Raw genomic sequence first — 15,547 nt, 5'->3', positions numbered from 1 at the left:
TGTGTAAAATAATTTGACACCCACGAATAAAAAACCGCAGCCGAATGTTTTTTGAACCGGCTGTAAAATTCGGAGCAATGAATGATACTTTTTAATCATAAAATTGCTTCAAGTCGTGTTCTTTGGTGTAGTGGTCTAATTGTTTTCTACTATATCTTGATGGTCAAGTTCGAATCTTATTTCTCCCGTTTTTCCCCTTTCTTAAATTATAAACAAATAAATACTGGGCTCTTAACATAGCACATAGCCCAAGCCCGTTACCAAACCTAATTTATCAATCTTCCATATATAAATTAAAGAAAACTTAAAGTCGCCGTTCAGAAAATAAAAAATAAAAGTCAAATTCGGTGGGTTTCGCAAATTCCAAAATCCTGACAAGGCTCTTAATCACAGCAAGTAAGAACGTTAATAGTTGCATGTTATTTGTTTGAATACAGCTTATTAAGATTTTTTTTTTGGTTTTGGATGCATCGATCAGTCTTAAAAATCAGGTTTATGGAATGTTAGGGTTCAAACACTGAACTTGTAAAAACCGTCGAAATCAACCCAAATCGGCCGGTTCGGTTTAGGGCCTGAAAACCCGGGTTTTGCAGTTCGGCCGAGTCTTTTTTATAACCAGCTGTTAAATTCGAACCTATTTATTAGTCGTTCTTATAAAGCCTATAAATGTGTGTTATGTGATCTAGTGGTATAACTGCTTTCTACTGTGTTATTTTGCTCAGGTTCGAGTCTTACTTCTCCTTTTGTTAACTACTTTTTAATAGGATTTAGGAATATTACTTGTGAATTAATAATATTACATTTGTGTAAGGAATAAATCATTACAAACTATTTAAAATCAAACTATAAGTGGATGGAGTTTCCATTGAATATGTGTTTTATGTGTGCTGATGTTTCAATTTCATTCCTACACATTTTTGCTAGATTTATTCAGCTAGAACTTGCTTAACACTTATTCAACTACATTTCTATACTCCTTTAACAACAATCTGATTAGTTTTGAAAAAAAAAAAGAACTCAAAAAAAGGAACCAGCCCAAACCGTCAAAACCGAACCGTTTAGTAGGTCCATATGGTGTTTCATTGTTTTAGTTAGGTTGCTTGGTATACATGTTTTAGATGCATTAGTGTCATGACTTTATCATTATTTGACCCGTTTTATCAATTGCTTGAACATCGCTTTCTATAAGACGGACATATACCTTTCGGTTTAGTAATCAGTTATTAGTTATATATAAAGTAACTTGGATATGTCATATATGCTAATATTGTTCAACTTTGGTGATAGAGAATTCACGCGCGAAGAGATGAGTTGGTGTCATCATTGTTCACAAAATACTGGGACATATCATGATTATACCACCGGCAACATGTAAATATTTCCCAATTATTTTTGTTCCTCAGATATAGTAAAGTGAGAAATTCTTGATCTGTTCTTGTTACTTCAAGATGTTGTACTGACTGTGGAAAAGTAGTACATCAAGATGTATATACGGAAGACGACACTTTTGTTAAAGATGCAGCAGGAGGGGTGGGTTTTAGAACGCCGTTTGTTTGATTTTCGTTATTCATTTTGGGTCCGTCTAACTTGTATATAATTGCAGGCTCGTCTTGCAGGAAATCGTGTTAGAATGCCAAGTGATATTTCTGACTCACATCAAAGGACTTTGAATATAGGTGCATTGTGTTTGTGATTGTATATTATTACATATTCCACTAGGTAGATTGCGATAATATATTCTTATATTGCAGGGAATGATTATATTAATGATCTGATAAGAGTTTATGGAATCAGCGATGTTAATCACGCTACCAAGTATTACCAGGTTTGTGCTTTTCTTATATATTAGAATACACTTATTGAGAATGGTAGTTTTTGATTCCTTCATAGTTGTAGATTGCCGTTGAGCGTGGGTTTACAAGAGGACGTAGAACAAAACGAGTTGCGGCTGCTTGCCTCTATGTTGCCTGCCGGTAAAAACATTAACCGTTTGGTTGTCGCGAATTCTTGATAAATTGATACTCGGGTTATGAACAGGGGCGGACCCACCCTTTGGCCAAGGTGGGCAGCCGCACCCCTTGAAAAAAAAATTTAGTGTATATTTTAGGCAAAAAAACCTGACCGCACCCCTTGAAAATATGGTTGAACACCTCATCCGCACCCCCCAACAAATAATTCCTGGGTCCACCACTGATTATGAACTTATGATTTAGCATTCAGTCATCCTTTTTGCTTATGTGGCATTAACTTTCTTTCGCGTCGGTTTTCTGATATGTTATATAGGGAAATGGAGAAGCCATTTCTGCTTATAGAATTTTCCAGTCGTTCGGATTGTAGTGTGTAAGCAATCACCTTCCTTAACTATTAAATATTTTTTGAACTTTTTTTATACCAATCTGAAGTTGTAATTTATATTTTCTAGCTACGAATTGGGCGTGGTGTATTTACAGCTTTGCAAACTGTTGTGCCTCCAGGAGCATCCCTTTGTACAAAATCCAGTTGATCCGAGCCTTTATATGCATAGATTTATACGTGGTAACTAAGAGTTGAAATATCTTTATTCATTCTCAAGTACACTGCATATATCTGTAACATTTTTGGTCCTTTTCATTAAGTGACGTTAAAACATTTTTTAAAGTAATATTGTATGCTTGTCGTTTCACATGGATTTAACGGATAATTTAACGTTCGTTAGTGAGGACCATACGTGTAATTTCTAAAACTAAAGGACCAATATTGCAATACGATCACAGGCTATTCGTGTAATTTTCTCTTCTTGTCTTTGTTTTATGGTTGATGTTGTTATTGTTACCTTTATGTTTTTTTGTGTTTTAGAACTAAAGAAAGATAGTAGCAAAAAGGAAGCTCTGAACACTACTGCATTGCACCTTGTAGTTTGCATGAAAAGAGACTGGATTCAGGTTTTATCCTTTCTGATTTATTTATTTATTTATTTTTATAATTCCTTCTATCTAAGTATATTTAATTTATTTTTAATTTTTTTCGTGATGTTTTACAGACGGGAAGGAAACCTAGTGGGATATGTGCTGCAGCTATTTATGTTTCTTCACTGTTACACGGATATAATTTTTCAAAAGACGATGTTGTGAGTATAATTCTAAAACTTTTTTATTTATGCAGACATTTATATTTGTTTAACATGTTCCGTTATGTTCAAAAACAATGTATTCAAATAAATTTGTTAGCTAAAATAGACACTATTTAAATTCGTTGAATGCTTTGTTAAAGTCGCTCAAAGTATGCTCATGTGTTTACAACCTCGTGAATTGATACATTCAAATAATTTGGAAAATTATATTATGTGTAAAGTACACACATCTGTTGGCCTCGGTTAAGACATATATCTAGCTTTCGACATGTTAGTGTTTCATTGATGAAAATGGCATCTATTTTTGTTATAAAGTTCATATTTTACTATATTATTGTCAGGTTAAAGCTGTACACATATGTGAAGCAACATTGACAAAGCGATTGGTTGAGTTTGAAAACACAGAAGCTGGGAGTTTAACAGTGAGTTCTGTTGCTTTGCTCAAAAGGAAATGAACACATATATCTGCCTAATATATTTTACTTAATAATGTGAGAGATATAGGAGTTTAAAAGAGTTTGTGAGCTACTCGAGATCGCCTAGCTAAAAGCACAAATCGATCCAAGCTAAGACGAGCTCGAGGATATATTATTTATATAATAACCTAAATATATTTGACATAGTAATTATTATTATTATTATTATTATTATTATTATTATTATTATTATACATAAAACTATGATTAAAATAAGTAAACAATATATACAGACACACACACCATGTTATATATGAAAATTATAATTATAAATGTATATAAACTTGGTATTTCCCACGTGTGATGTAGCGGGAAGCCTGTATATTACAAAAAAATATTTTTAGTAGTATTAGATTTAAGAGTAAACTTTCGTTTTGCTCCCTGTGGTTTGGTCGTTTTAACGGTTTTGCCGCAGTCCTTTAAAAATAGACATTTTACTCCCTGATCTATGTAACCAATCATCATTTTGCTCCCCCCTCAAACGACGTCCATTTTCACCGTTAAAGTCTGGTCATGTGCCCCTCACATGAGAGTATTTTGGTAATTTTGTGTTTAAAATAAAGTGTATTTTGGTAATTTTGTGAAAAAAGATATTTATATATTTATATAACAGATACTCTCTCTCTCCTCTCTCTCTCTCTCTACTCCCTCTCTATAACTTCTAGCCCCACCAGCCACCAACCTCCGACCACCAGCTACCACCACCAACCCACCGCACCGCACCTTCTAACACCACCAGTGCACCTTCCATCACTATCACTATTGCACTTCCACCACCATTACACCTCCACCGCAAACCTGTCCACCACGGTCGTCCGCATCTCCGAACACCACCACCGCACTTCTTCACCACCTTACCCCCACCATACCACCACCATCTTCAAACGATTGTACAGATCTGAGCAAAAACTCCCACCCACAATAATCTCTGATTGAGTCACGAACCTGTGACTTATACAGAACAAGTGAAGCACACACTTTTGTCTTAGCAACCGATGATGACATCCAAAGGAGGAGAAATACCATAAACCAAAGAAAAAACTCTGTAACCATTCTCACACAAATCACATCTTGTTTCCATCGATTTGAAGATGAAACAACTTCAACAATATTCCTCAAAATACCCAAATTTCAAGAACTAAAGATAATTTATTTAAGTAACTTTTGCGAGAAATTATGTGAGTTTTGTAAGATTAAATATACTAAGTATTAATATTTAATCTATAGCCATCTTAATCATTTACATTATAGAGATCAAAATATATTAGAACCTATTATTTAATTAGTTGGTAATTGTTGATGGACCATATTACCCTTAGTAACTAATTAGGTTTCCTCCTGGGTGCTTATATAAGGAGAGTTATGTGGAGGTTTAAGAGTTACTCAGTTTCACAATTCACAGACCCCATAAGCCATAACATCATCACGAAACCTCCTCTCCTAAACCGATACCCTTTTCGGTTTCTAAGTCACCATCATTAGTCAGCACCCTAAGGAGGAACCGAATCAAGATGACAAGCATGTCGAACTCCATTACTGGATTCTCCTCTGCACTATCTGCTGTGACAGGTATGATTTATATTGTTTTCCTTCATGCACAAACAGAACTGAACCAGCATGTGGTATCAGAGCATATGTTGATTAGTCAGTTCTGTTTTCGTATCCATAATTCTGGGATTGAAACTTGGAAAACAGAATTTTTCTTTAAAAACCGTATGACCTTAACAGCCGGTTTCGAGTCATAAGAATCGACTCGAAATCATGATTTCGATGAAAAGATTAATTGTTTTGTTCACCGAATTAACTGGATTATAATTTTAGCCGAAATCTGTTTAGTAAAACTATTAAAATTCAGGTTTCGGGTTCCAGAATTTTATTTTTTATGATTAGGGTTCATCATGTTCGTGAGAAAATTCGAAGATTTCTATTATGTTTTGGAATGATTTAGGATTAATGGGTGTTTTTTCCATGTTTGATCTAATTTTATCTTTTAATTTTTATTCGAAACTGTTATTAGATAAACAGTTATTATTTTCGAAATATGTTGATAAAATTAGATCACTTTAAAACAGGAAATAATATCCCATAATCCCCTAGATTTCGAATTTCGGTTATGATATCACAATTAACAGCTGTTAACGAGGTTGCTACTCGAGACCATGAGATTGCTACTCGAGATCACGAGGTTGCTACTCGCAACCATGAGGTTGCTACTCGCAACCATGAGGTTACTACTTGAGAGCAAAAGGTCTACCACTCGCAACCATGAGGTTGCGACTCGCAACCATAACATGATTAGTCGAAACCGTAGTTGCGACTCGCAACCATAACGTGACTAGTCGAAACCGTAGTTGCGACTCGCAACCATAACGTCATTAGTCGAAATCGTGGTTGCGACTCGCAACCATAACGTCATTAGTCGAAATCGTGGTTGCGACTCGCAATCTCATAACGTCATTAGTTCGATCCGCGCTAACGGGTGGTTTGCTATTAAATTATTGGTTTTTGTAATTATTTAGTTAATTAATGAGGATCAAATAATGTTTTACAAAACCAAAATGGCTTTACTTGAATGAGCTTCTGATACATCATTTCTGGCCAAAGCTGACTTGATGCATCTACTTATCATCCAAGTATTACGAAAGCTATGTTGTGTGTGCATCATAAGCATGAATGTCTTAATTTCTGGCCAAAGCTGATTTAATTCATTCATAGATGGCATACTCAACAAGTGCATAACTAAAGTGTTTGTCTCAATTTCTGGCCAAAGCTGATTTGTTACAACCACTTTGCACATATGCTTAAATGATTACACTTCTGGCCAAAGCTGTTTTGTCTTCGTTTAAGTAGAACTTTAAGTAGTCTATTATTTTGATGTTAGTAATAGACATATCACAACCTCTTCACATAATGATCCTTATATTAATGATCCTCAATTAATTTTTGTGATCATTTTGTCTGCCTTATTCTTAGTACCCATAATTTTTACTCACTATAATTTTCTTCTATAAATCTATATCTCATCCACTCTAATTCCTAAGCCTAAAATGTTTTGCTTTATTTAAAGTTTCTATAAGAATTAGCTCTTAAATTAAATCCTTGATTATCTCTTAAGACACGATGATCCTTATTGCTCTCTTCTGATAAGGCACTACAGAAGAAAAGTAGAGCATGATGATTAGGATAAATCGAACATGATGTCTCTTATGATAATCAAGAACTATCTAATATAATTGCTATCACTAAAGTTATTCCAGATTAATTTTTTCCTAAGACTAATCTATAATTGTGGAATAATTACAAGAACTCCTAAGGCGCATGTCTTCATTTAAAATTATAAATTATAAGGTTAAGTGGTATATGTGAATATATTATAATGTACAATACCATAACCCATAAAGTTAAGGGCTTACGCATGGAAATAAGTACATTTTCCAGTACATTACATACTAAGTTTTCATTTGTACGATTTGATGCATTATAAATCAGCTATAACACTCAAAAGTACCAAAGTATAACGAGTGTGTTGATAAGCAACATATGTACATAGAAATAAATGTTTGAAACTGGAAAATAAGATGTTATTCACCTTACAACCACTAAAACCTTAAGAGAGGATTGTTCTAAAGTCCATAGACAAATTACAAGTGTTAATCCCAACGTTAAGGTTCTTCAAGGGAAAATCTCACTGCATAATTATGTCATTAGACTAGGCATAAGCAACGAGACTATCCATTATTCTAAAGAACAGTTGGATAAATTAATTAGATAGTAACTTACTAATGATATTTAAGTCTGATAATTTTAATATTCCAATTAACACATGATTAGTTGACTCTAGTTCCATACGTTTCCTTACCAGAACTCGACAAATAACTAACATGAGAGTTAGTGACAAAATTAAATGTCAAGACTATAAGAACCATAATGAAGACTCTTCCAACAACGCTTTTCGATACCTTATATATTCTGAAGATTAATCAGAATATAGTATCATAATTAAGCAATGTTATGAAGGTTGTGAGGTTTGCATAGTCAACATAAAGTCACACTTATCTTAAACTCTCCTCTTATTTGTTCTAAATATCTGGATAGAAACATTACTAAGATGAAACTAGATGATACCTTATTTTTTCACAACTTTTGTCATCATGCTAATGAGAATTTGACAAAAGGAAAATGAGACTTATAAATTTCATCCATTAGAACCAAAATTCATGAGAAATCATAACATGGTTAATAAGGATGATTTTTTCATCTAATCTCATTTTCAGTGATTTTAAATCATGACGTTACAGCCCTAAATATTATTTGGCTTAAGGAATAAGTATGGGTCCATCATAAGTCATTCATTGACATTCGTGGAACTTATTCCAAATGGAATATTCAGACATAATTCATTTATCATTTGAAAGACTATCAACTTGTATCTAAACTTTGTCGCATATGGCCTACGGTCTTAGAAGAACTCTATTCATATATGTAGTTAATCAGATTTCTATTAAATATGTCCTTAAAGTTTCTTATGATATCTGGACATTAAAGAAATCAAATAAAGTCTAACGTATATGTGATAGGTTCCCACGTCACGTAGCTCATTGAAACTTCTCTTGTAGCATTCTAGAGATATTAAAGATCAGTGGGAGCATTAAGTGTCTTAATAATAACTTGCAATAGTTGCAAGAGGTGGGGAGTGAAAATTTTACATTACCTCATAACTTTACACCTCTTGCACAAGACATCGCTCCATCACGACACTGTTCTATCAAACCTTATCTCCTTAAATCTAATGCTACTCTTACAAAAGTTTCATTATTGCTTAATTGTGGGCGCACTTAGATTTCTTACCTAAACTAACATAATCCTCAACAAGAGAAACTACAACGACTAATGTCATTAATTTGTTTTCTCTATTAGAATTTGTTGGTCGTTAAGTATTGACCCTAAGCATGCTGAGTTCCTAAAGATTTCTAAGGTTAGTGGGAGCAGTCAAAGTCCTTATTATGACTTGCAAGGAATACAAGAGGCGGGGGGAAGAGTGTCATTAAATTCACTCCGAATTTAACTCCGATTACACCTCTTGTACACTATACTGCACCAACTCTTACAAACTTAGAATGAAAATGATAGCAACCTAACCAAGAGCTAATCCATAAAATTGAAACTTCTAATGAACCCAATAATCAACTCAGGAGGTCATCTAGGTTTAAAAGCCTACTAACTTTGATGATTACATAACCTCCCTAATTGAAGTTGAAATGGATTTTGGAAATGTTTACTGATCCTATCTCTTCAAATTAAGCCATTAGTGTAAATCAATCATTTGAATGGAATATAACAGTTTTATAGTGAAACTGACTTTGTGTGTTCTTATAACGTTTGGGATTTGATTAAGTTACCTAAGAGTGTTCATGACTAAACCAAATCCTAATATAAGCGTTAAGACACTCAAAAGCATGATTGATTGTCAAAGGTTGTACTCAGGAAGAGATAAATTATTAAAGAATCTTTATTGCATATCTAACAAAAGATTTCTTTGAGGATCATCACTGTTCTAGTAGCTTATAATAGTTTTAAGCTACATTAGATGAACATTAAAACGATTTTCCCTAATAAATGGCTGACACATTTACATGTTCATTAGATAACAACCTAAAGTTTCAAACTGAAGGTTAAAGAACATTTTGTTTGTAAGCCAATAATATCCATGTATGGGTTAATGCAAACATCATAATGTGATGAAAAGCTAACGTAATTATTTTCATCAAAAATCTAGTGGATTAATGTACCTACCTCAAGATGAGTGGGAGCAACTAAAATAAACTTGTCTATATAGATGACATTCTTTGACAAGCATATGTTACATAAGTCAAAGCATTGTTAACACAAACTTTGATATAATAAAACTCAGAGATATCTCTTACGTGATTGATATCATAACATACTGAGATAGACCCAATGGGATATTAGTTTCGTTCCATAAGTTTAACATTAAATGGGTCCTTACATATGTAACAATCAATATTGCTCTCCTTTAGAGGATAATAGGATAAATGAGATTATTTATTTATGCTTCATTAATTAGAAGCCTTATGTAAGTTTAAGTCTATACTCGTTTAGATATTACTCATATTGCAACACACTAGATATGTCTAGATTAATGTGTAGCATCTAATGGAGTATTACAATATCTTTAAAAGAAACGAGAGACTACAATTTAAAGAAGAAGTGAGAATTAAAACCGGTTTATTACTCTAACTTTGAGATATTCAAAGATTATAAAATGCAATTTCGGGTATATCTTTATGTCAGCAGACAAAACCTATTTCATGGAGGAGTCATAATGCACTGATATTAACAACCTAAGTTATAACGACATAACATGGCCACTAAATGTTGTTGGAAATTTAATCAGTGGACTCATAAGTTTATTAACTCCATATAATGTTTTGAAGAATTAGTGTGATAAAGTCAGCCACCATAACTCCTTGAACAGTAACAGTTCAAGAGGTGCTGCATTAAGTTTCGATACGCAATTAATTATTCGTTTATGAACGAATTGAGGAAACTAAGTTTTGTATCGAATACATTCATGATATGCTTAAGGATCCTATAACTGAAGGGCTATTACCCATAAGTCTTACTAAGAGAGCTCATAGACGGGTATTAATTAATGGCCATGCGCAACCGCATATCGTACTATGAATGACTAAGTATTAGTTAACTTTCCTCAAGTTTGATTTTGTATGTCTGTTAGAATATGTTCAACCGGTATAATGGCATATAGACAAATAAAAGTTACAAATCAAACAAAGGGCTTACGTGTATTTTGATCATGATGATTAGGTTTTAAATTAAGGCTATAGTATGATTAATGGGGGTCCTGAGTCGCATAATGATTCAACGGCTGTATTTTTCTGCTATAGTACTTGTTTAAGGCTAAAATGAGTATTAACTCCTGATCAGGCTTATCTAATACTCATAGTAAATGATTACTCGGCTAAGTGGGAGAATGTAAGATTAAATATACTAAGTATTAATATTTAATCTATAGCCATCTTAATCATTTACATTATAGAGATCAAGATATATTAGAACCTATTATTTAATTAGTTGGTAATTGTTGATGGACCATATTACCCTTAGTAACTAATTAGGTTTCCTCCTGGGTGCTTATATAAGGAGAGTTATGTGGAGGTTTAAGAGTTACTCAGTTTCACAATTCACAGACCCCATAAGCCATAACATCATCACGAAACCTCCTCTCCTAAACCGATACCCTTTTCGGTTTCTAAGTCACCATCATTAGTCAGCACCCTAAGGAGGAACCGAATCAAGATGACAAGCATGTCGAACTCCATTACTGGATTCTCCTCTGCACTATCTGCTGTGACAGGTATGATTTATATTGTTTTCCTTCATGCACAAACAGAACTGAACCAACAAGTTTGCATTCTGTGTTGATAGCTTTTCATCTTGTAAAACATTATGTCGAAGTCGTTCGAGCGAGCCGAGCCTTGATCTGGATGGTATTCCCGTAGTTGTTGGGTTTTGGTAGTGGTTATTAATGTGCAGTCTTGAGTTTTGATCTAACATTTTGTTGTTTTCTTATGAAGTTGTGTTCATTTGAGGTTATTATTTGTTTTAGAGTAAACTTCCATTAGCAGCATCTTCCATAAAAATTGGCTCAGATGAGATCTCAGGGGTTTTTGGTGGGGCTGAGAAGTTAGAAAGGGAGTAGAGAGAGAGAGAGAGAGGAGAGAGAGAGAGAGAGTGTATGTGTTATATAAACATATATAAATATCTTTCCACACAAAATTACCGAAAGACACTTTATTTATACACAAAAATACCAAAATACCCTCATGTGAGGGGCACATGACCAGACTTTAACGGTGGAAATAGACGTCGTTTGAGGCGGGGAGCAAAATGATGATTGGTTACATAGACGAGGGAATAAAATGACTATTTTGAAAGGTTTGGAGCAAAACCGTTAAAGTGATTAAACCACAGGGAGCAAAACGGAAGTTTACTCTAGATTTAATTACACAAAAGGCGCCCTGTATAACCAAAAGATAAAGCGTTAACATACCCAAAAGGATATGATGGTAGCCATATTAGCCTGTGGAAGGTAGTAAGGGCTTTCATTAACGTAAAAAAAAAATAATAATGATAATAACAATAATGACAATAATAATGATAATTATAATAATAATACTAATGATGAGATGAACCGCTAGGACCGAGATGAACAAGTCGTAAATGTTCAATAGTTTTGCTGTTAGAAGGATGTTTTGTTAATTTTGGGGAAACTCTTATGTAGATTGAAGAGTTCACTCAAAAAGCCATAAACTTTGAGAAGGAAATGGAGTCATGTAAACAATCTGCCAATGATTTAAAGATGCCTGAAATGACAGAAGTGGTTTGCGAGCACAAAAGCAGTGTTGTTCAATCTGGTTCTGGGCTTTGCAAGAGTTGTTATTTGGAGTTTTGTGGGGGACTTGATGGTTCCGAACCTCCAGCGTTTCAACGTGCCCAAGCAGAACGATTATTCATGGAATCCGTGAAAAGGTCAACCGCGTCAACGCCTTGTGTAACAACTCATAGTGAAAATGTAAGGATATTTTTATAGTTGCCGGTAATAGTGGTGGGGTTTCGACTCATTTACTTATGAACGGGTCTATTTAATGGGTGAAATGAGCTTAAAAAAGAGTTTTTTTTAGAGTTTTTTTTTTTTTTTTTACATAGAATACCAATAATGTTTTTTTTGTTCCTATTGAATCGTTATAATATGGTCTTGTGTCTCGTTTGGGTCTTAAAAAAGTTAGATTTATATACAATGATAATTAATAGGAGTGCAAACGAGCTCGAGCTCGTTTAACATATGAAAGCTCGAGATCGAGCTCGGCTCGATTCGAGCTTTATTTCTATGGCTCGAGCTTGGCTCGAAGGTAATATTTCAAGCTTGAGCTCGATAAGCGAAGCTCGGGCTCGGGCTCGTTTACTAAATGAGCTTGTTTTTAGGCTCGGGCTCGAGCTCATTTAAGCTCGGCTCGTTCGAGCTATTTTTCGAGCTGGGCTCGAGTAGCTCACGAGTAGCTTGGCTCGTTTGCACCCTAATAATAAATATGACCCAAATGGGACACAACCATCTTAACGGCTCAGTGATAAAAATAGTGAGTTGTTTCGTTTGGGCAGTACATTGGTGTAGATTTAGGAGTCTGTTTAGTCTTTAGAGGGTGTATGAGTTAGCCGTTAAAAATAAATTTGATATGTGTGAATGTAAAAGTCTTGATTATGCTTAGTTTGTACTGACTTATTCATATGCACAGGTGACGCTAGATAACACGAAAGAAAAAGGTGACGAATACGTTGGTAAGTCGTATGTTGACCATTTCATATTTTTTTTTCCTTTAGTTGAGAGAATCTCATGTTCTTATTGATTATTTTATCAGGAGAACTAAACAAAACTAGTGACAATGTTGATGCTTTTGTAAGCTCAAAGGAAGCCTCTGCCGATGAAAGTGATACCTTTTCTGATATTGATGAGGCTGAGGTAACTGAAACTATAACCTTATTCTAACTCTTGGTATTTAAAAGCGCGCCTGAGAGGCAAGGCGCATGACGCGATCTGGGTCAAACTTGGTCAAAAATAGGGTGTGTAGGAGGCTCATAAGTAAAAAACAACCACATCCCCCTCATGCCTCAACTTTTAGGATATAAACGCCTGGGAGCGCCTTGCGCTTTTTAGAACCGAAATTCTTGTCATTTAGTTAAGATTATATTGTGGTGATATATTTTGTGGTGTAGGTCGATGGCTACCTTCACGACGAGGAAGGTATTCGTATGAAGACGCACATATGGGAATGGCAGAACCGGGAGTATATGCAGGTGATTAACTAACTTCTTCATTACTTATGAATTTTTTTATTTTTTTAGAACAGCGAATTTCTTTAATCATGTCACTTGTTGGACTTGAACCTGTGACCGCTAAACCCGTGATAAATATTGAAACAATATAATTTTGGAGACACTAATTGTTATTTAAAAGTTGAAATTTTGGGTCAACCTGACGCGTTCGATTTCCTCAGGAACAAGCCGCGAAAGCATCAGCAACAAACAAGCTTCAAGAGGTACACGTCATAATTTCCATGTTAAGAAATTTAATTTTGGAAAACAAGTTGATATGTTATTAAAAAATATTTATAGATGATTTAAATTGTTATGCGCTGGTGATGTGCGCATTAGTTGACGCGATCTTATCATCGCATCGGGTGCATGACGCGTTATGCGCTACTAATTCGCGCGTTTTATAATCAAGGATGCATGATTAGTTAGCGTTACTGATTGTGTGTATGATGTGAAAGCAGAAAGATAAAAGAAAGAGAAAAACTGAGGCTAAAAATGCTAAGCCTCCAGATACTGCTGGAGAAGCTGCTGCTCAACACTTTACAAAAAAGGTAAGTTTGATATTAAAAGGTAAGTTTATCCCAATGTTTCTTATTAACTCGTTGTTTTTCTTTTTGTGCAGAAATTTAGTTCAAAATTTAATTATGATGCGATCGCTAATCTCTTAGATAATGAGGTAAGCAATATGTTCTTATCTCGGTTTCGATCTTAATTTGGTAAACGAGTTGAGTTGACTCATTTTGGGGTCTGTGTTTAAAATTTCTCTATAGATATAAACACCAGGGATGGTTAACGTACAATAGCCTCTTAACGTGCGACAGTACCAATACATGTGTTGAGTTAAACCCTAATTACGCACGTTATATTGGTGGTCGCGCACCATCACACGTTAAGAGCCTTTTGGATTTAAACCTTTCGCTATAAACACCTATTAATAAGAACCTAACTGAACCATAACATACATGGTGCTTTGGCTGATTGGTTAAAGTACTAGTTATGATATTTATAAATTTAATATATAACATAATATATATAGTTATTAGTTATTTTTATCATATTTAATATAAAATAGTTATTAGTATGTAATATATTGAAAACTATATATAGATAACAACTTTGTTTATACTTTAGTGGTATCATGGTGTGTAATAAAGGTGTTCCTCTTGAGGTGGTTGAGAGTTCTTGTCCAAAGTAGGCGTTGATGTAGATTTTGAAGTTGGTTTAGAGAGTGTGAGTTAGTCGTTTTAAAAGAAAATAACAACCTTGTTTTGGCACACAAGCCTAGTCAATCTAACTCGCATGTTTGATATTTGAATTCAGACTGATTTGAGCTTTTAACGAGCCGAATATGAGCAACTCGGATTGTTTACAATTTAATTATTTGATTTAATGCATCATGCATGCATCACATCATGATATGCTCTAGTTTATTTGCAAAATTGAGAATGTTAAAATGGTTATGACTTGTAGTTGGAAGTTTAATATTATTTTTATGTTCTAGGAGCCGATTTGGAAAGAATAGTGTCGATGATGGCGGTAACAGAAAGGGGAAAGGAATCGGTATGATAATGGAAATGAACAACAAAAGAGTGGAGGTTATGTTGATGATTATTTATTTAATATGAAATTGTCTTGTGAGAGAATTTTGTCTTTGTTAGAAGCTAAAATTATGATTGTGGGATTTTTTTTTTTTTTTAATTTAGCCCAACTATAAACTAGTTATCAACTTATGGTTCTCTTTCTAAATTGAATTATTATTATTATTATTGTTGTTGTTGTTGACGGGAGTGACGTTACAAGGTCAAGCAATGCTAGCATGAAACGTGATGTTTTAGTCTTAGTAATTGTGTATACTAGTTTTTTATTTATTGTTTATATTAATTTATTAATCTATACTATATTATAATGCATGAGGGAGGGATATTTTAAGATACCCAAAAAATAAGAACTTCTTACCCCCTTTATTTATAGAAAGACCCCTAAAATGAGGGTAGTTTGGTCTTTTAAACGTCATTTATTTTTTAGCCCCTAAACTTATTACACTTAAATCCTT

General features: G+C 34.0%; 1 protein-coding gene across 1 annotated transcript; it reads left to right on the top strand.

Annotated features, from left to right (window-relative positions):
• The first annotated feature begins 300 nt into the window (after positions 1 to 300).
• Positions 301 to 15,183, top strand: LOC110918115 (transcription factor IIIB 60 kDa subunit-like). The gene is made up of 19 exons (XM_022162488.2): positions 301 to 396; positions 1,288 to 1,371; positions 1,449 to 1,530; positions 1,604 to 1,676; positions 1,752 to 1,825; positions 1,897 to 1,973; positions 2,284 to 2,340; positions 2,423 to 2,535; positions 2,836 to 2,921; positions 3,020 to 3,106; positions 3,451 to 3,531; positions 11,909 to 12,199; positions 12,918 to 12,960; positions 13,041 to 13,141; positions 13,396 to 13,476; positions 13,677 to 13,718; positions 13,956 to 14,045; positions 14,117 to 14,170; positions 14,996 to 15,183. Exons 2-19 carry the CDS (start codon positions 1,307 to 1,309, stop codon positions 15,014 to 15,016), a joined length of 1,518 nt encoding a protein of 505 aa, XP_022018180.1. The 5' UTR covers positions 301 to 396; positions 1,288 to 1,306; the 3' UTR covers positions 15,017 to 15,183.
• Positions 15,184 to 15,547: the final 364 nt, after the last annotated feature.

The sequence above is a fragment of the Helianthus annuus genome, chromosome 14, assembly GCF_002127325.2.
Source record: "Helianthus annuus cultivar XRQ/B chromosome 14, HanXRQr2.0-SUNRISE, whole genome shotgun sequence".
In the NCBI taxonomy this organism is placed as follows: domain Eukaryota; kingdom Viridiplantae; phylum Streptophyta; class Magnoliopsida; order Asterales; family Asteraceae; genus Helianthus; species Helianthus annuus.
The sequence above is the reverse complement of the archived record's forward strand: the minus strand, read 5'-3'. Positions and strand labels throughout refer to the sequence as shown.